General features: G+C 41.7%; 1 protein-coding gene across 1 annotated transcript; it reads right to left on the bottom strand.

Moving 5' to 3' along the window:
* Positions 1-276: 276 nt before the first annotated feature.
* dlx3b (distal-less homeobox 3b) lies at positions 277-2,906 on the bottom strand. The gene is made up of 3 exons (XM_020082719.2): positions 2,383-2,906; positions 1,500-1,684; positions 277-1,198 (listed from the first exon to the last, which is right to left on the bottom strand). Exons 1-3 carry the CDS (start codon positions 2,723-2,725, stop codon positions 881-883), a joined length of 846 nt encoding a protein of 281 aa, XP_019938278.1. The 5' UTR covers positions 2,726-2,906; the 3' UTR covers positions 277-880.
* Between the last annotated feature and the right edge of the window lie 17,179 nt (positions 2,907-20,085).

The raw sequence follows: 20,085 nt of genomic DNA, 5'->3' as shown, positions 1-20,085 counted from the left end.
ATGTATTACAATTAACAATTAAATAATAATTAGAATCAAATTGCTTCCACTACAGGGAAATTAGAATCGTTACAAGTTTGTGGTATTTTACATTTTAGTAGGTTCACAATATATATTTGTTTAAATATAGATTTCCTTTGATACGTTTCCTATCGTTTGTAAAACTGTGTTTTAAGGTGGCACCGGCCACTTTTTGACTGCAGTGAATCCTAACACGGTTTGTGAGGAGAGGCGGATGAAAAACAGGCTGTTTATAAAGGCGCTAGACACACAACATGCAATTAACACCTTTATTCAATTGACAAGAAGGCAACAAGTGGACTAATTACATGAATATAAAAATGGTTTTGGAGGCACCACAGTGCAGTCGTTCCGTTTCAAACAAATATGATCATAGTGGTTCTGCATATAAACACATATTTACAACCTTCGACGTTTTGTACAAATCCATATAAATATGACCTGAGTGTTTAGGCGCTATCTACAAACCCGCATGCATGATTTTATTGTAGCATGTATCAACTGCACAGTTTTGTCATTATTTGGTTTGTGGTTTTAGGCTATTTGTTAAAAAAAACGTTGCATAGGCCTATTCATTTACAAAAAAAGAAGTTAAGGACATAAAACAGAAGCGATAAATAATTTAAAAACCACGCCAGATATCCGTTAAATATGCTGCCACAAGTGACCAGAAATCCCTTATGTGCTTTGTGAATGGAAAAAAACCCAGTTCTGAAACATTCTTGATCATCCAGAAAAAAAATGTTTCACCTCAGGCCTGCTCCCGGTCCAGTTTGCTCTGCAGAGTCATTGTGGAGATAACCTCGTTTGGAGAAAAATAAAATAAATCTGGAGGGATCAATCTGCTCTGGAGTCTTTGCTAATAAACGGCTCCCACGCTTTGCTGCGGGACTGGGTGGTGCACGGTGCCCGGGTGCTGTAGGTGTGATCCCTGCTGGTACCAGTGGTTGTTATAATCCTCCAGGTATGGCGGCGACGAGCTGTGCGTCGGCTGTGGGACCTGAGGTCTGCTGATCGGGGTGCTCTGTGGGGTGCTGTTCTCCCAGACGGCAGTGGGGGAGGGCGGGGAGTTGCATGCCATGGAGTCGCTGGCGTTGGGGCTGTGCTCCAGGGGAACCTCGCCGTTCTTGTACAGCTTCTTGAACTTGGACCTCCGGTTCTGGAACCAGATCTTGACCTGGGAAAAGAGCGCATACTTTAGTTGTAATGCAACTTAAAATTAAAATAGAGCTACACATTATCTTTATTTTTCTTTTATATTAAGTATATTTGCTATATTTTCCTAAGCATTTTAATTGTTAGACCTAAGTGCATCAAACTGAGAGACAGGTATCCAACGTCATGTGTGCGTATTTACGCAATGATGGATAATAACAGGGCTAATTGCTGACAATATTAGGGACTCCTAACTCGCGTGACTCTATAAGAATTGATGAATTATGTAACATCAAGTGTTAGCACCGGATCAGGACGCTCACCTGTGTCTGGGTGAGACCGAGCTGAGCCGCCAGCTCCGCTCTCTCGGGCAGTGCGAGGTACTGCGCCTTCTGGAAGCGCCTCTGCAGAGCAGCGAGCTGGTAGCTGGAGTAGATCGTCCTCGGCTTGCGGATCTTTTTTGGTTTTCCATTCACCATACGCACCTCGGGCTCTGGTTCTTCTTTCACTACAAAACAAAAGAAACACATCCAAAATAAATCAATAAATCAGATCACACAGTAACCTTTTAATGTGTAAAACACTGAGGGATGAGTTAGAAATTACACAATTGCTAAAAAATACAGATTAAACTGAATTTAAAATTTAAAAAGTAGATGTATTTTTTTTATATTTATGTGTCAACTGGCAAATTCAAAGATTTGCCAAAACCAAAATGTCACCAAAAGAATTTCTAAAATAAATCACTCAACCGGGATGATGTTATTTAGTCAATTCTCCAATTTGGCCTGCCAATGGAAACATGTTAAAATGAACAGGGTGAATATGATTATCTTTAATCGAATCATTATTATTTTATGGTCAGTACTGACTCATTCCCAGACATGCTGTTAAAACACGATATTAACACCAGACCGTGTGAACGATTGTTTTTTTTTCCTTTTCTTTCCAAGTCTATATTTAACATGATTAAACATGTGATTTGGTTTGACTTATTCATTGTCTCCATTTTTTGCACAATTTTGGATGAATAAAACTCAATGGAAAATTGAAATTAAATAATAAATCAAACGTGTGACTTGTATTTCCATACAACCAGTGTTTTTTTACGCAGATCTCAGATGACTTGACTTTTACGCACAGATAAAACCGTGCTCACTAAAGACGATCGCAGCAGAATAAGCAGGAGACCGTCTTGATATTTACCTGAGCTGGGAGGCGAGGCCTGCAGGTGATCTCTGTTGTAATGTCCGTACTGTCTGTAGCTATTCGTGTATGGGTATTCAGATTTAGTGGCGTACGCTCCAGCGGCTCCCATTCCGTTCAGGTTAAACTGATGGTGGTAAGAGTTCATGGGCTGTCCGTACGGTTGACCCTGGTAATACTCGTGGTGGCCCAGGGCCGCCTGTCCGCTGTAGTAGCCCATGTCCGTCACCGAGGACTCGGGCAAAGTGGGGGAGTCCTTGGAGCTCGGGTGGCAGCTCATAGATCCCGGCAGGTCGGTCAAAATGCTCGCTATCTTCTTCTCATACGTCTGTCCGGCGCTCATAGTGAAAGCAGCCCTCCAGAGTAAAAGTCCACTGGTGGGTTTCTTTTCGACGTGGAGTTCGCAAAATTCAATCCGCAATGAAGAACCAGTAGTCTCTATGTGTGCGCGCTCTTTACGCACGGCTTTTCAGAGAGCCTATAGTCCACTGAGACGCTCCTAACTGCGGAAACTTAGTTGTGCCACCGCTCAGCTCTGTGACACAGAGTTATAGAGATCTGGGCTGGATGCTGCCTTCCTATTGGTTACAGCGCCCCCCCCCCCTTTTTTTTTTTACGCTCCAGGCGAGGTCGGGGTGAAACCCAGCCTTCAGCCGAGAGCGCCTCTGCACGCATACCTCACAACCAGGAGGTTTTTTTCTTCTTTAGATTTGCATATACCTGTTCACTGATTTAGCATGAGGCTCTAAAAACTTGTTGGGACTGTCTGTGTAACAACACACGCACTTTTTTCACTCCATCACCATCCTTATCATCCTCAAGCTGACACCAAGGTGCTGCAACACAATGGTGACCCAGAGGCTTTCTAAAAAAACCAATCCTGCAGCCAGACCGTCTCCTTAATTGTTTTATGCAGTGTTTTCTTAACAGTGCCTCGAGATCACACTTTATTCAGACCATTGAAAGGCTGCCAGCCAGACTCACACTACGCCATTGTCATTCAAAGGTGTTAGCGGACAGTGAACTTAACGTGAAAGAGATGGCACAGATAGGCCAAAGACTCGTTCAGCTGTTAGTGCCCGCAGCAGAATTCCTCTGTAGCCAACTGTCCGAGTGTGTGTGTGTCCGGGTGTGTGTGTATGTGTGTGTGTGTGTGTGTGTGTGTGTGTGTGTGTGTGTGTGTGTGTGTGTGTGTGTGTGTGTGTGTGTGAATGCAAATTTGATCAACACTGTTCAGAAGGAGATTGTGTAATTGTTGGAGGTATAAGCTACAAAGGTAAATTATTTCATCTTGATTGATTTTAAGAAAAAAATGCTTTAAAAAAAACGATTTTTCAAACAAACACGAAAAAATTTCAATTCTCTCCAATATTTTCTGCATCTTTTGCTCAGTTGAAAACACGGTCTGCAGCGCACCCTGCTGTACTCCTTCTTACATGTAACTTTAGTTTCTTCACTGTAAAATAAATGGATGCACATTAACACAGCTGAATGCGTATGAATGTTTTTTATGACACTCTCCATTGTAGAATTTACAAAATGAACAAGCTCTGATTTAATTATGATTCTGATTTAATCTGTATTTCCCCTGTAGCCCCTCATGTCTGATAAACTACCGCCATCTGTTGGTGACATTGTGTAGCACTGAAGAGGCCTTTTAAAGGGTCAGTTCACCAAATTGTTAATGAGACAAAAAAGTAGTATTTGTAGCAGGAATAAAAGTCACACAAAAAGTCAAATCAAATCTTTTGGAACCCACAATTTTTTTATTCAATTTTTCTAAAATAAACTATTTTTGATTTTTGTTTCTGTCAATGACAGAAGCAAACTTTAAATCATAATATATATGACCTGAGTGCCGTAAAGAGTTCGTTCAGAATCTTGACTCTAACAAACCGCTCTTGTATCATTAGTAGAAAGTATTTAAACACTGTCACTGACCTTTTGAGTCACATGTCTGTTGTTCAAGTTCCATCTCCCGCCACTAGGAGGCGCCATCACACAGTAGCCTCATCTTCACTCCTGAAAGATGATCGTGTAGAGAAAGAAAGCTGCTTTTATTGGGCTGTTGTAGTGTCACAGAACAACCGCCAGATGGTGCCTATGTCTCACAATTCAATGTGTCATGTCACTTCAAAAATACAATAGTGTTGTGTATGTACATGTGTATATGTATATATAGATGTACAAGTTATGTACATCACAAAAACATGGTGAAAATATGTGAAAAGGAAAAAATATGTGTGTGTGTTTTTGACGGTGTAGTGTGTTTGACTAATGTTTGATTTTATAACTGTGCATTAGTTTAGGCAGAATAATCATGTGTATCAACAGGTTCCTCTTAATGTTGGAATAACATTGAATATCTAAACATATTGAATGTTGTTTAACTCAAAGACATATTGGTTCATAGTGTGATGTGGTATCTGTGTCAAGTATAAATCTTAAACTTAAATAATGGTCTTTTTCTGTCTGTGAATGGGATTCACCCTCAGGTGAAAATCTATCCTGCTCACAGTCAAATGAACTCTCTGCACCAATCGTCCACCAATCAAAATGCTCGAAACGCAGTAACACGAGACACCGTTTGGGGACATGTTTTGTACTTTTTCTCGTGGCAGTGAGCAAAAGTGGAGCAGCTGGCTTGGCTCCAACAAGAGCTCAGACCCGGCACAGTGAAAACCCAGCAATTACTGGCTAACTAGGTCTGATCACTGTCTAGAAAAAATAAATAAAAGCTTTTGTTCTGTACTTTACAAATGAAGCCATTTTCCTGCAGCGAAAGCAATTTCCCTCCCATTTTAAACAGCTCAAATCTTCCTGAGAGCTATCAGTGTGATTAAGGGAAGTGCTTTAGGCCAAACAGAGCAACACTGATGGCACTGACCCTCAGACACAAAGTACGTGTGAGTATCACAGACGTACCAGTCTTGTACATTTCTCGGGACCTTGACAGGATGACGGAGGCTGACAACTTATCACTTCCAGTACAAGATGAACAATTTTTCTCAGTATTTTTCCCTGCAGCTCCACTCAGGGTTTTCAATTTTAGAATATCAGCTCCGGCCTTCCTGAGCCAGACTTCACAGACTGTTATGAAGCGCTCAGGAGGAATATTGCACATTCTGTTTTCCTGTGCTCCAGGGAACTCTCTGAAAGCTTCAAGGGGCTGCAGGTTACATTCAGAAATGCCCGGCACCTGTTTGTTATAGAAGACTAACAACAAACACACACACTGAACATGAAGAGACCTAAAACCTACTGAACTCCACATCTTTGACACAGCTCTGAAATTCACCAACATATTCACTAATCCTAACAGGTATTGTTAACCATGGTTTTAACTGTTGTTTTTTTATACGTTTGAAGAAGTGGTCACTGGTGTGGAAAATCTGCTGATCAATGGTCAACTCATCAGTGAAGAAAGCGTTCAGGAGCCCTTTGACGTCTTATGGTGAAATATTTATTGAAGCTCGGCCAAGGAGAAAATCCATACAACATCTGTGCATGATGCTCTCTCATATTCTGAAGTCTGCTTTCCTGCAGTCACACTTTAAACCCCAACAGGTCATTTAATCTATGGGTGTGCTTGTTGCTAAACAATCAAATGTATTTTCTAGTTATGGAGACAGTAGTGCCTGCTTACGCAATCTCATATCTGTGATGTATAGGGAGTGAAGGCTTTGACCTTCACCAAGCTCTCGCACTTCCCAAACACAACAGCCTGTTGGACTATGAGCCACAAAGAGACAGTGTCTGTGAAAATTCCATAACAGTCACCATTTGCTTTAATTGTATTGTATTTGGCTGCACTGCTGTTTACCCCTGAAACTCCAAAAAAGACAAACAATTGGCCCACCCCTCCACTATCGGCATAGTGATTTATAGATAATGAGTGAAATTTCAATTTTGGGTGAACTATCCCTTTAAAAGGCTTCTAAAGTCAAATAAGAAACCTCAACAAACTGAAACACTCCCTCTCTTTAAGTGAGCTGAGGGTTTTCTCAAATACCTTAACTTGATTGTGGATAAATAACCTTCATGTCTGGAGCTGGTGGAGAATGCTGCTGATAACTCAGGAAGAGACACAGTGTCTCATCCCTGCATTGGCTTCTGGTAAAGATCATTTATTTGTTGTGTTATGTTATTTTTTCTTTATGCTAGTCTTTGTTATTTTATTATTTTCTTGTAATTCCCATCGTGTCTTCTTGTACTGTGCAGCACTGTGATCTACTGTGGTTGCTGACTTGAACTATAAGGACGTCTATAGCCACAGTGAACGCTGTATTTAACCCCTGCACAAATAAACATCTCATATGGATCCCCACCAGCACAGCAGTGTGCACACACCTACACTGCAGAGGATGTTTAGACTTTAAACAAACTCGGTTCATGGCTTCCTACGCCCCCGCAGCCATCAACGCAATTCCTTCTCCCTTTGAAAATCTCAAGGCAACAGCACTGAGCTCCTCGAGATAATGAAGCGCCACTGGCTAGTTTGCGCTGATCTGATTGAAGAGTGGGAGTCAGGGCACTCTCATGAGTGGGAGACTCAGAAGTCTATTAACTCTCTCTTTCTCGGCCTCCCCCCCCCCCCCCCCGTCCTGATTAGAGATAAAAAGAGAAGATGCCAATGAGTCAGGGGACCATCAGTGTAGTGTGCAGACATCACCTGATGCTTTTTGCTTTCATCAGTAAACTCTTGCCAGTCTTTACTCCAAATGTTTCCAGATAGTTAATAGATTTAAGTACAACAATGGAAAAATGCACTAAACTAAACACTGCGCTAACATGAACAGAATAACACAAAGTGCACAAAGTGAAAATACAAGGGTTCCCCTGAAACCAGCCACAACTTGAACGCTCCCATCCCTCCAAACTAAAAATACTCAATGTGATTTGGGATTTTCTTGGAACAAATGATTGTTCCAGCCTCCCAGCGGTGCTGTTAGTTGGCTCAGCAACATGGAAACGAGGAACAGTGCTGTTCTCAGGCTGCTTCACACCAGGACACAAAGATGGTGCATGTGAGTGAGTGTGTGTGTGTGTGTGTGTGTGTGTGTGTGTGTGTGTGTGTGCGTGTGCGTGTGCGTGCGTTTGTGTGTTGCACATTTAAAACCACCAGAGAAAAACGTAAGGTAAGATGTGGTCCCAGGGGTCCTCAGCTGCCAAGGAAGTCAGAAAGCTAATGGAAGACACATGTGTCCAGATGTTAAAAGGGCATGACCTATTCCCTAAATACACACAAACACACACACACACACACACACACACACACACGTTCATAAACATACCCAAAACACCTTCTAAAGCTTGGCTAAATGTTCCCCTGCGGAGCTGCTTCCACCCACGCTGAGACAGAGAGGGTCCGCTGCTATTGGCCATCTGATGCCGTTAATGGGGCACTAATGATGCATGTCTCTCTCCAGTCATGTTCAGCAGTTAACTCATTTCCTTTCACCCTGTTACATATTCAGTGCTGGTCACAATTATTGTGAATATGTATGTTTGTAAGCTTGTTTTTAGTCAAAGTGCAAATTTTCAGAAATCATCTTTAGTTAAACATCTGCATCTCACACTGAAACTCACAATAATTAGCATTTTTCAGACTGTAATATAAAGAAGAACAGAAACATTTGTTTAGTGAACTTGTGGCTGAGCCGTGATTCAATATTATGGTGACACTGGTCATATTCTTACATAATCCGGATGGATTTTAAGTCAAATGTAGGGTAAACTAACAAAATAGATCATTTTCAAGCATAATAATCAAATTAAATCAAATTGTACATTTAAAGCCCATGTTCAGGAATCACAATTAGCCTCATATGGCTTAATAATGTGTTGATAGCATATGAAAACTAGCCAAAATGGATCCACAGTAAAAATAGAGAAGGATACATTTGAAAACAATATTGAAAAATCCTAAGGAATTGCTAGAATTAATAGAAAGCACAGTCACAATACACTGGTGAAGCACTTTTACGTACATTATGGGATTTGACTCTTTGTCAGAAAAATCTTATATTTTGCCCTCCATGAAGTTATTGTATTCAGACCTCCTGATGTCCATGCAACAGATATTCAGTCTGTAGCCATAAGCAAAACAACCTCCTGGATGTAGACAACAGGCCTCTGACCTGGAACAACATTCCATGTCAATCAGCTTTTGCAACAGTGCCCTGTGCTAATTGTGTCGTCCGGCCCGACTCTGTTGTGAAAGTGAGGCAGACGTGGTGAGCTGGCAGCTTGACACCCCACTAGTGTGTTTGTGTGTGTGTGTGTGTGTGTGTGTGTGTGTGTGTGTGTGTGTGTGTGTGTGTGTGTGTGTGTGTGTGTGTGTGTGTGTGTGTGTGTGTGTGTGTGTGTATGTGTGTGTGTTTTATATAAATAAGACAAGATGACCTCATAAAGATGTGATGCATTCTCTGTAAAACAATCCATCGTCGATTTTTATGAAAGACAGACACATATGATCATTTTTCAGTTCTTCTTTCCTGTAGTGTGTTTTATTGTTGTGTTTTGTGTATATCTGCAATGATAAAAGCCCCAAGTCTTCTCTGCCAAAGTCTGTTTCTCAGGAACCTTCCAAACTAAGTGAAATGAGTATTTCAGCAGTCACCATAATAGGAGCTGTTCAAATTCTCTAAATGATGAGGAAAGGAGCTTCAATGCTTCCTAACAATTCTTCTACTACTCCTTCAGCATAGGAAACATCCTTTATGAAAGGAAAGGAGAAAATGCCCCCCAAACAATTGTGGCAGCAACATTTAAGGTGACGCAACCTCGTATTTGCGCCAGGGCACAGTCATGTAGATATAAAGAACAGAACAGCTGTTTTATTCTCATGACACGATTCACAACTGAATCCTCAGGTGAACATCTTTTCTCAGGACGTGTGACTATGTTTTCGACAGGAAACTTTATTATAACAGTAACAGAGTAATGTACATTGTGTGCGTATTCTCTGGTATAAATAAAGTTGTTTAAAAAAACGAGTGAAAGTAGAATCGGATTTTCTCTGCACCGGGGTTTTTCTTTTCCTAACTCCTTACGTCTTCTCTTTCACATCTTTCCTTGACCTCGTGACGTATTCCATCGCGGTAAAGGAATAGTGGTTAAAGCGAGAGCTGAGGCTGACATTTCCTGCATGCGCAGAAAGTGGTTGACCAATCACCACAGAGTGGGCCAGCTGGCCAATCAGTGCAGACTGGGCTTTATCAGCAAGTGGGGGCTTAAAGAGACAGGAGCTAAAATCTAGTGTTTCATACAGAGGCTGAAGAGAGGAGCTACAGCAATGGACAGTAAGAGGAAAATGATGTGTTTCTGAGCGTTAGAACCTTTTCAATTGAAATAATGAATTTTCACTTGAGCATAGTTGTGTGGCATCTTTTCCTTTCTCTGACGTCTCTCTCTCTGCTGCCACCCAGTGCTCCTCACTCCATCTATCACCTCCTAATAGTCCTCTCCACCTTTTCCAGTCAGCTGGCACCAGCGCCAGATGCTGCACAGAGGCGTCCGCACAAGTGTCCCATCCTGGCAGCCCGAGCCTTGCTGACGAGAATGCATCTGTTCCCGGGCTCCACTCTGCCAAGAGTGAGTGAGTATGAGTGGCCTGCACCAACAGCTGTTCAGGGAGTGATCAAAAGAAAGAGAGACCTCTTTGATTACTCCCTCTTTGTTTGCCGTCCACTCAAACTTTCGTATTCAGTTGGGGCCTCTGCGTGAGTGGGCTGCAGGCCAACTAGTTTTTTTGGGTTGAGGATTTATTTGTAGCCTGGGTATTCATAGCTTTTAAATCTATCATTTCAATTTTATCCCAGTGATGCTCCTTAATGTTTGCAAATATATCAGTGTCCCATGACTCTAAGTCCACAGTATCCCATAGTTCATCTTGACCCTTCACCCCTTTGACACACACTCGCTTGGTGCTTATCACTGGAGAGTGCATATGTCGCCTTGGTTACAGATACACTCTCTGAGAGTCTTCCAGTTTGAGATGCTCTCTCCCAGGATTCTCACAGGAAGCTCCACCCTAATCCGGGCTTGTTTGTTTTGGCTCAGACGGGGATGCACTGAAGACTAGTTGAAACCGCTCTCCTCTATCTGCTGATTATCTGCAAGCAGGAAAACCAAATCAAAACACCATCAAATGTTTCCTGGTGTTTTCGAGCAATGTTTTCCCTTCACTTTGCTTTTTACAAAGCAGAATCCTCATCCGTATCACAAATTTTTTACACTAGAGCTGTTTTAAGACATGCCTCAGTAGACTGTGCCAGGAACAAAAATGTCTGAGTCACTTGCTTTTCCCAACAATTTTGGGAAACGTTCCTGTCAGCCCCCTGGTAAATTGTGCAACTCAACAGCTCGATGAGAGAATACAGCCAACAAATGTCAAACCTTTTTTATACTAGATAAATGCAAAACTGAAAATAAAAACAATAAAAATAATAGAAATATCTCAGGATGAAAAAGACTTACATACACGTAGAAGACAGGTTCGGTAAAATGGCTGACATTGTCCAAACCTCTTAAACCTTGTCCAATCTTTTAAATTATATATACTATTAATAATAACGTAATGAATTCAAATGGTTTCAGCTGTCACAACATTATGACACATGCAAAGGATATCCACAACCTTTATGTAGGTATTTGTCTTAAACAAAATGTGGGTGTACTTTGGATGTCTGGCTGGGAACCTTCAGTAGAGAGGTTAATCACAGTCCTGTGTGAAACATCCACCTAGTCATTTGGTGGGCTTGTTCACATTGGGTCGAGAGCTGTCATTTTTCTGGGCATGCCTGAGCACAGCAGATGTTGGGAGTTCCCGCTCTGCCCACGTTTCCTCCTCAGCTTACACAAAAACCTCCATGATGCTTTCTCATCTCCATCTTGTAAACTTGCAGTCATCTCTACTAAATCAAATGTGGCAGAGTGAGTCAGTCAGGTCATAAAGTCAGGTCGAAACAAAGTGCATCAGTCTACAAGACGCTCTAATCTACCTGACCATGAGTACGTTTCTGCATAAACATTTGACCCCAGAAGATGAGCTGCCTCCCACCCTCATCCCTCCCCTCCCTTGTCTCCCGTGCAGGTCTTTATGCTGGATCTGGTGTCCTCAGGGAAGTGGTGACAAAATGACATGTAGTCCAGGAAACAGGGGAACTATCAGGGGCTGCACAGCCTTGAGCTGTGATTCTCAGGGTACCTCAAGGGTTATTTCTGCAGCTGCTTGAGCAACACATGCATTTTGCACATGCAGCAACGAAACGTGGATTAGCTCAACTGTGAAAAACAAAAAATTTTAATTTTAATCAAAACCATATGCACATGTTGATTCTACAGTAAGACTAGCACAATGTGCATCGAGAGTGCATGAAACGTTGTTAGCTAGGCAGCAAGAAGCAAATTGTAAATGGTAAAATTAAAATTAAAATAGCTAATAGCGGCACAACATAAATTAATTTGACGGAGATCATTATCTATTTATTATGTCCACCAAGGAGGTTCCCCTTGGCTGTTTGTTGTTTTTTTGTTAGCATTGTTACACTTTTTTCACCGCCCACTTTCTATAACATTGCAACATGGCAACTATTCAAAATTTACATTAATACTTCAGGGAAAAATATACAGATCTTAATTTTCCACCACCGTTTAGTATATAAGGTCATGATTTAAAGCTTGGATTGTACCTGCTCACATGAAAGTTGCGACCACATCAGAGCACGACATCTCAGGTGATACACTTGAATGCTCCCGCCACCCACAGTGTTGCAGGCCACAGTGTGAGGGACAGTGCCCCCCAGCCAGGCCTCTCTGTGTTTGGTTTGCAGCCGATTTCCCCACCAGTGTCCCTCGCTAATGAATGGACACTTAATGATCTGAGAGGGCCATTCAATTGAGTGGAAAATGTGCAGGTCTGTAGAGTGCAGCCCCCCTCCCTCTTTGGTCGGAAACAAAGGGCCTGGTTCTGTGTTCACACACACACACACACACACACACACACACACACACACACACACACACACACACACACAGTAGAGAGGGGTGGAGTGGATTCATACACTGGTTTGAGAGGAAACTGAACGCACACATTGCAGCCAGGGCCTCTGTGGGTTTTGGTTTTCACACACTTCAGCACAAATCCTCCACAGGAAAGACACCCACACCTGTTGTGAAAAATTATGTTCACCACTTTTTTAAACACATTTAAACAGTTCTACCCACTAACATTGTAAAGATTGTAACATAGATCGAATATAAAGACATGACTGCTCCCCGAAAGTGAAGCCAAAGTGACTTGAGCTGCAGGTAGGTCATAGTATTAGTGGATTTCTCTGGTAAGTTTGGTTTTATTTAGTTATTTGATGCTATAAAAATGGGCTGAATCATCAGGCAGCTGAGACTTACTTGTGATTGGTCAGGTGCATGTATCAACAGGACCGCACTATTGCAGCTCCATGCCCTGATCGCTGCTGGTACCAAAAGGGCAAGATGGAAGAGGAGGCCCGTCATCTATCTCCAAATACAATCCATGGCTTGTACAGTTAAACAGCATCCACATACTGCTTATTCATCAGGAAACTCAACCACCTGAACACACAAACACACACACTCACACAATTTATTATTGGTCAGCAGTTTTACCACCAATCAAATCTGAACCATCTGCCAGTCTCCTCTCATTCACAACAAACAGACGACCACCATGTTTTTTTTTTTTAAACCAACACATATGTGCTCAATAAAATAAGGAAAACATCCTTTTATGTTCCAACATGTACTTGCCGGTCACCGAAGCCCAGTCATAAACAAAGTGGCACCATGTGGTTACTTGGGATCGACTGCAAACAGTCGATCAAAAGATGGAAAAAAAGACGTGTGTTTACATGAGGTCTCAGGATGACCGGTGAAGTGCAGGGGTCTGCAATTCAAACAGCCTATACGCCAGACACAGACAGGAAGGAGGCTTTGTAAGGAGCATTGTAAATCATAGCAACTCACTTTGCCACAGGAGGGAGATGAGCAGTGTGGGAGTGAGCTCGTGTTTGTGTTTGCTGGTCAGATTTACTGCAGTTACCCTCCAGATTGTGTCATTATTCAACGGTCTGTCGGCGAGATTAGATTAGGCCTGGTCACAGCATCGTGCAGCAGATTTATTGCCCCATATATTCACCTCTTATCCACGGTGAGGATAAGTGAGGCTGTTAACAATCGGATCAAGTGAATGTAAATACAAATATCCAGTTTGTCAATGTAACTTCCAGACATTTGTGAGCCAATATTCCACATCATTTCATGATATTAAAACTTTCATATTATTCAAACTGAAGGTGTTGTGTTAACTAGAATTAAGTGTAAATGGTAAATGGGCTGTGTTTATGTAGTACTTTCCCAATAATATTGCCCACTCAGAATCAGAATCAAAATATCAAATCAGCTTTATTGGACCTGTGTGTATGAACATACAAGAAACTTATTGTTACTGGTTTTACATCTATCTCATACATTCATAAAATCACCTCCTCTTTCACAAATGCACAATGTTTATTTTGTTGCTACAATGCTTGATACCAAGCTGAATTACAGAGCTTTTAATTTGAAAAGTTGTGAACTGGTCGGAAGATTGTTTCAATAGCTTAACAGAACTCATAATAGCTGAAATGTTGAATATGAAAAATATTTAACCAGTTCAGTAAATAGTTAACACTTATATTTAAGCCACACATACGAACAGTAATAAAGCTAATTCAGTTTAATTTTATGAATAACATTCACCATAAAATCTTCATTGCAGATAAACCAGGTAGGATGAACACTAGACTCTGGACAATAAACTGTTTAAAAAAGCCTCTGCTCACAGTGTGAAGAACACAAACAATAAAATGTGACAGTATATTGTCGAACTGTTTGAGGGGGACTCACTGATGACAAGGAATAATTCTGAAGTAGCTCCACAGCATTAACACAGGACAAGAAAGCAGCCCCAACAGGCAGGTTTAGAACAGGCACTGTACGCTAAACAATAAATGCTTTATAAAAATGCAGACAGGGGATGCATATGTGCTTCACAGTACAAGTTGTGCTCACCAATTCGCTCACAGATTCATACAAAGCTTCTATACGCAACACATTTTTCAACATGTCGCCTCATGTTTTTGTTTTTCTGCAGTGTGCCCATAGAGGCAATGCAGCACCTTCTGAAAGAGGATCCCAGAGACAGACAAACGCTCCTTTTGTAAACAATGCACACTAGTGATGGTGTGGTCTACACAAGGTTGTTAAGTATCAAATTCAGAGTTAACGTGTCCCATGGGAGGAGGGGAAAAAACTTGTCAAAGGTGAAACGCCCCCGTGACCTTTTTGAGCTCATGCAGAAGCCAATTCTCATAACTCTGTGGTCTGAAGGATAAAACTCAGTGAGCGTCCTGTTATGACTGGTTAAAGGTTATTTCCCATTGAGATAGCCCCATCATCCACCAGTCCCTTAAAGTTTCTGCCTGATATATACCCAACAAAGCTGCACAGGTTGGATAATAAATGTATGGTTTTAGGATTTCATTATGCTTCTCTGAAACTTTCAGACTCAGAGCTCTTTGCCCAAGGTTATCAGTCTTCTGGGAACAGAGCCAGATCAAACTCAGCCTCCCCTCAACATTTCTTTCTTTACCTGCAACTCCTCTGCTTTGAATTGTTCAGTTTAAGACAAAGTGTTAGTCTCTATGGGCAGAGAAAGGAATGCTGCATGAAGGAACTCCCTTTTTACAGATTAAACATTACTGAGAGTGCACGACTGAAAAGCCAGTGTTTTAATTCAAATCTCCAGTGAGTCATTAACTCAATCACACATTCCTGTAACTGTTAATGCAAAGTATCTTCAATTTGTCATTGAAGATACTTTTCCAAAAGGTGTTTGTTACTACTGGTTGTGATTTTCTTTTCCGAAAAATTCTAAGTACATTTCTATGTACGTTATATCTCCATTAAGAAAATCATCTCCAACAAATGTTCTGATGCTCTGGGTTGTTACTATTTCGTTCAAGCCGAGAAAACCTTTGAAGAAATAGTTTGACTTTTGGAGACTTTTTTACTTTATTGCTGGACCTTTAGTCACTTTTAGCACAAATCCTCCTTTTGCTGCCTTTGTTTGTTTGCACTCGACCAAACAAACCAGAAACTGCTGCCCCCATGTGTGGTTTTACATGGCATGCCGGTGTCAGACAGGTGACTTAAAGTGGCTGCTGCACACTAGAGGGTTTTCAAATCTTAACTGATTTTAAAAAAACACAGGAGACTATGAACATAACAACAGATGTAACAGATTCTTTATCTTTTGATTGTGAGAATGCACACATGATGATGCAGTCGAGACGTAGCATCAGAGACTTGGGGTTTGAACACGTGATTTATGAGACGATTCCAGAGATGTTATCAAATGTAACTGCAGGATAAAAACAAACAAGGTAGTGGACTACCGCCTTTCTTGTAATGTTTTGGACAAACAACAGGACACATTAAACAATTCCACAAGTTTGTCCTCTTTTTCTACTGTCCACCTGGTACAGGCGACAAAAATATTGTTTATCCTGTAGGCAGCCATGCTTTGGTTCAGTATGCAACATCCAGTTGGTGACGCTTCCCATGTCTCTAAACTCTCTATAAAATCTGTTCAGCCTCAAGTCTGCAATGTCCCCCAATCTTCTGGAACAGTAAATTGGAACCAAGTCTGATTTTACAACCTGTAGACAGTGTCCTGTCTTTATGCTAAGCTAAGCTAACCTGGTTCATGGTTGTTGCTTTATATTTAGTGAGTCTGGTATCGATCTTCTCCTCTAACTCTTGGCAAGAAGACAAATAATCATAAATCCACAATGTCAAATGTTAAATTCTGGAGAGTTTACTACTTGAGGTTGTGTAACAGCTGTTTTGTGTCCACAGCAGAGTGACTGTGTCCCGCTGTCTCCCATCACTCTGTGTGTCTGTCTGAAAGCTAAGCTGAAAAACAGGTGCCACTGGACAGTGGGAGAGTGTTTGGAACCACGCCTTCCACCTCGGGCAACACATTCCTGCACCTCAGCGTGAACTGGAGACCTGAAGAACAGCGAGACCGCGAGCAAGTCCCAAAGCCCCTGCTGCATTTCCTTCCTGCACACACACACATGCTGACATACAGCCCCCTAGCTCAGATGAATAAATGTGAGCATATGCTTACAAATTTTTACACACACATGTACACACCGTATGTATACTATACACATACAAACAAGGAAAGACAAATGCTCACAAATATAGAAAATACATAGAATATTTTGTTCTACTCCTTTCTGGTTGTTTGTTTGTTTATGTGTTTATTAGCTAGATAATGCAAAAACTACAAGATTGATGACCACAAAACTTGGTGGAAGTAAGTGAAATGGGTCAGGGATGAACCCATTACAAGTTTGTGCGGCTTCGGATCGGGTGGGGAGATCCAGGATTTTTTTCTGTCACTTTTGTTGACATTGAGAGATCAGACATTTTCAACTTATTTGTTGTTGTATCAGAGAATAATTCATAGATCTTGATGAAAAAAACAGGCATGTTTAGAGGACTGATATACTTTTAATCTAAACCTGGTTTTTACTGTCGGGCGTTGGCAGAGGTATGCGGTCCACTGAGTGCCATTCTATTCTTTTTATACAGTGTGCAGAGCCTTAATACTGGGAGGTATCATATATCAAAAGACCAGCTGTTCCATATGAGATATTGTATATAAAAGCAACATATGTGGTCCAATGTCGCAATTCCATCAAGTTGAATCCCATCTCTCCTCTAATACCATCAACAGATCAAATAGAGGTAGAACAAACATGTGGGATTGCTATAAAGCTATTTGTGTATTGTCTCCTTTAGTGGACAGCACTGAGTGGATCATGTTTTATTCCTGTGAAAGGTCATCTGAGCTCAGCAAGAGTCCTGGCTGGAGTTTAAACAGACCACACTGTCTTCCTCCGTAGACGCTACCACTGCTCACAACATACTGGCTTCATAGCAACTCCCGGCTCCATGGCAACGGTCGTCTCCGTCGTCGCCGTGCAGCAAGGACTCGGCCTGAGAGCGTGCTGTGTTTCATATTCAACCAATGTCCTGCTCTGTTTGTTAAAGTCCACCAGTCTGGGTGCTGTAGATTTAATATTCATGGAAACTAGATGAGAAGCTGACATCTAGTTATTTTGAGGCCTGGTTTATTTTCATGCATACAAGGCTGCACTGCAATGTTCTTCTCCGACCCACTGCCTGGGGATTTCGCACAAATCCCATTGAATAAGTAGAGTAATAAGTCAGGGAGATAAATGTAATGGGTTTATAATGGAGCATACTGATGCTCTGCTTTCTCCACAGTGCTCTACAATAGCATGTCCGTTTCTGTTATCACATATTCACATCAGGAACTCAACATTGCATCCCACTCACCCGCCCCATCCAGCTCTGTTTCAAAGGGTGCCTTCAGAGGAGCCGTGTGGCGTATACGACAAACCACAAAGCAGCAGGAAAGTTGAGCAGGAACATGATATAATTATGTAGGATTAACCTACTCAATTAAACGGTGAGTATGAGGCAGAAACAAAATCCGAGGAATCAGGAGAAGAGGAGGAAAAGAAGGAATTCTGGGGGATTGTTGGGGGGGGTTGCTAAAGTATGGTGACGGGGGAGGATGGCGGTGGGTTTGGTGATGAAAAAAACAGGAAGTTGGGAGATAAATTGCAAATTGCATTCCATGGGTTTTGTGTGGGCTATAGGACTGAAAGGTTCCAGAGTGGTGAGGACTCTAGGGGCAGCGGCAACTGCACTCTTTGTCCCCACAGTTCACACTGGCTGGTATTAGTTTACAGTTGGGTCTGGAGACTACACATTTAAAGGCCAGAACCGGTACGGTATTTTGTCTACTGTAATGATGGGCTGAAACTGAACTTTACTCTTGTGGAAAAGTAACCCAGATAACTTGGTCTCTTGGGAGTAACTTGGGAGTATGAATATGGTTGTTTATGGTGCATTTACACACCTCATGGACGAGTGTATCGCTTTCTGATAGTATAGAAGAAGCCAGTATCATCTGTTAATGGGTTGTTCTAGGACCTAGAGGGGTTAAGGATCAAGTGCTCAACAGCCCCTTCTTACAAAATGCACGAGAATCAGTCACAAGCAGGGAAATAAAAGGGGAGGTCAGATTGCTTGTCTATTGTGGTGCACTTGCTTTAAATTTCCCTCAACTAATGTCTCTCACGGCGTGTGTTTAGTGTCGGGTCAGTGTGGGTTTTTATTTGAGACATCGTGTGGATCTGCTCAGCGTCAGCATTGCAAGATGCATGCCTTGATAAGGCCGCAACAGGATGTTGACACTGAATACACTGGCATGTTGTTCGCTCACCTTTAGGCTTGCAGGGTGATATGACAATGGAAACACAAAGCTGAAGCCTGGATATACAATGAAAAAGAGTGTTTCATTACTTTTTGTTTGCTGGAGTCAAAAAGTCAGTTATGGTTTAGAAGTTTGTCACACGGGGAGCACAGTGGTACAGTGGTCAGCACTCCCAGTAAAAGGTTCCTGGTTTGAATCCCAGTCTTTCATGAGTTTTAACATTCTCCCCATATGTGCGTGGGTTTTCTTCATAGATAATGAATGGCTGAAAGAAGTCAGTTAGCCTAGCTTAGCATAAGGACCCAACCCAGCTGACAATATTAAAATAGTAACACCTGAGCAGAACATGCTCAAGAACATCTGTCCCTCCACAAGCCAAAGACAGTGTTTGTTAGTCTGTGGAATGTGCACAATGAACTACATTCCCCACTGGGCATTATTTCACTTGGGATGGAGAAGAGTCCACCCCCGGGTGAGAGAAACTCTTGGAGCATGAGGAGATGCAGAGTGGGAGCTAAGCTCATCAATTAGAGGAGGACAGAGATTCCAGATTTCTAGGAGTCGGAGCATGGAGTCGGCCTATAAAGCAGAGATGATGAAAGATTATTGCACATCGACTCTGCATTGGAGATACAAGCGAACAGGGGGAGGAGATGGAGCTGCAGCTGGTCTCTCGACACTGGGGGGTTCCAAAGAAAGACAACGAAAAAGAAAAGGGAAAGGGGGCACAGGGGGATTCACGGAAAGGCAAGGGTACTTTAAAAAAAAAAACTCTGGCCTGTTCCATGAACTCTCTAAGGGGATTAAAAGTTTAATGAACTGCCTATTGGAAGCCAGGAGTTTGAGCGAAAGGCAGCGGAGCAGGGGAGGGTGGCTGTCACAAGAGCGCTCATGTGAGGGCGGGCCATGCGTCTATTAGTGGAAGAGTTTTATCAGGAGATCTGACTTTCATAATATATCGTCCCTCCTACTCAAAACATCCTGCTGAGATAATTTGATTTAAACACAGAAGTTAAAAAAGCTTTTCTGGGTTGTTTCCTGAAGACAAGTTGAGTTGTTTACTTTCACACTATCCAGTGTTTACCTGGTGTTTTTATGTAATTACAAACATACATGAATTTTATTCATAGAGAACAAAATTAATTGAAGAATTTGATTTAAATCTTAACAAAACAGAAGATTTCTATTAATATACTATACTATAATATACCAATATATAACATATACCTAATATATATCCTGTATTGATCATTTTTTAATATTTAATTAATGTATTTTGTATTTAGGTTGTGTGAACTTAA

This window comes from Paralichthys olivaceus, chromosome 21 (genome assembly GCF_024713975.1).
Source record: "Paralichthys olivaceus isolate ysfri-2021 chromosome 21, ASM2471397v2, whole genome shotgun sequence".
In the NCBI taxonomy this organism is placed as follows: domain Eukaryota; kingdom Metazoa; phylum Chordata; class Actinopteri; order Pleuronectiformes; family Paralichthyidae; genus Paralichthys; species Paralichthys olivaceus.
Note: the sequence above shows the minus strand (reverse complement) of the source record. Positions and strands in the feature narration are given on the sequence as shown.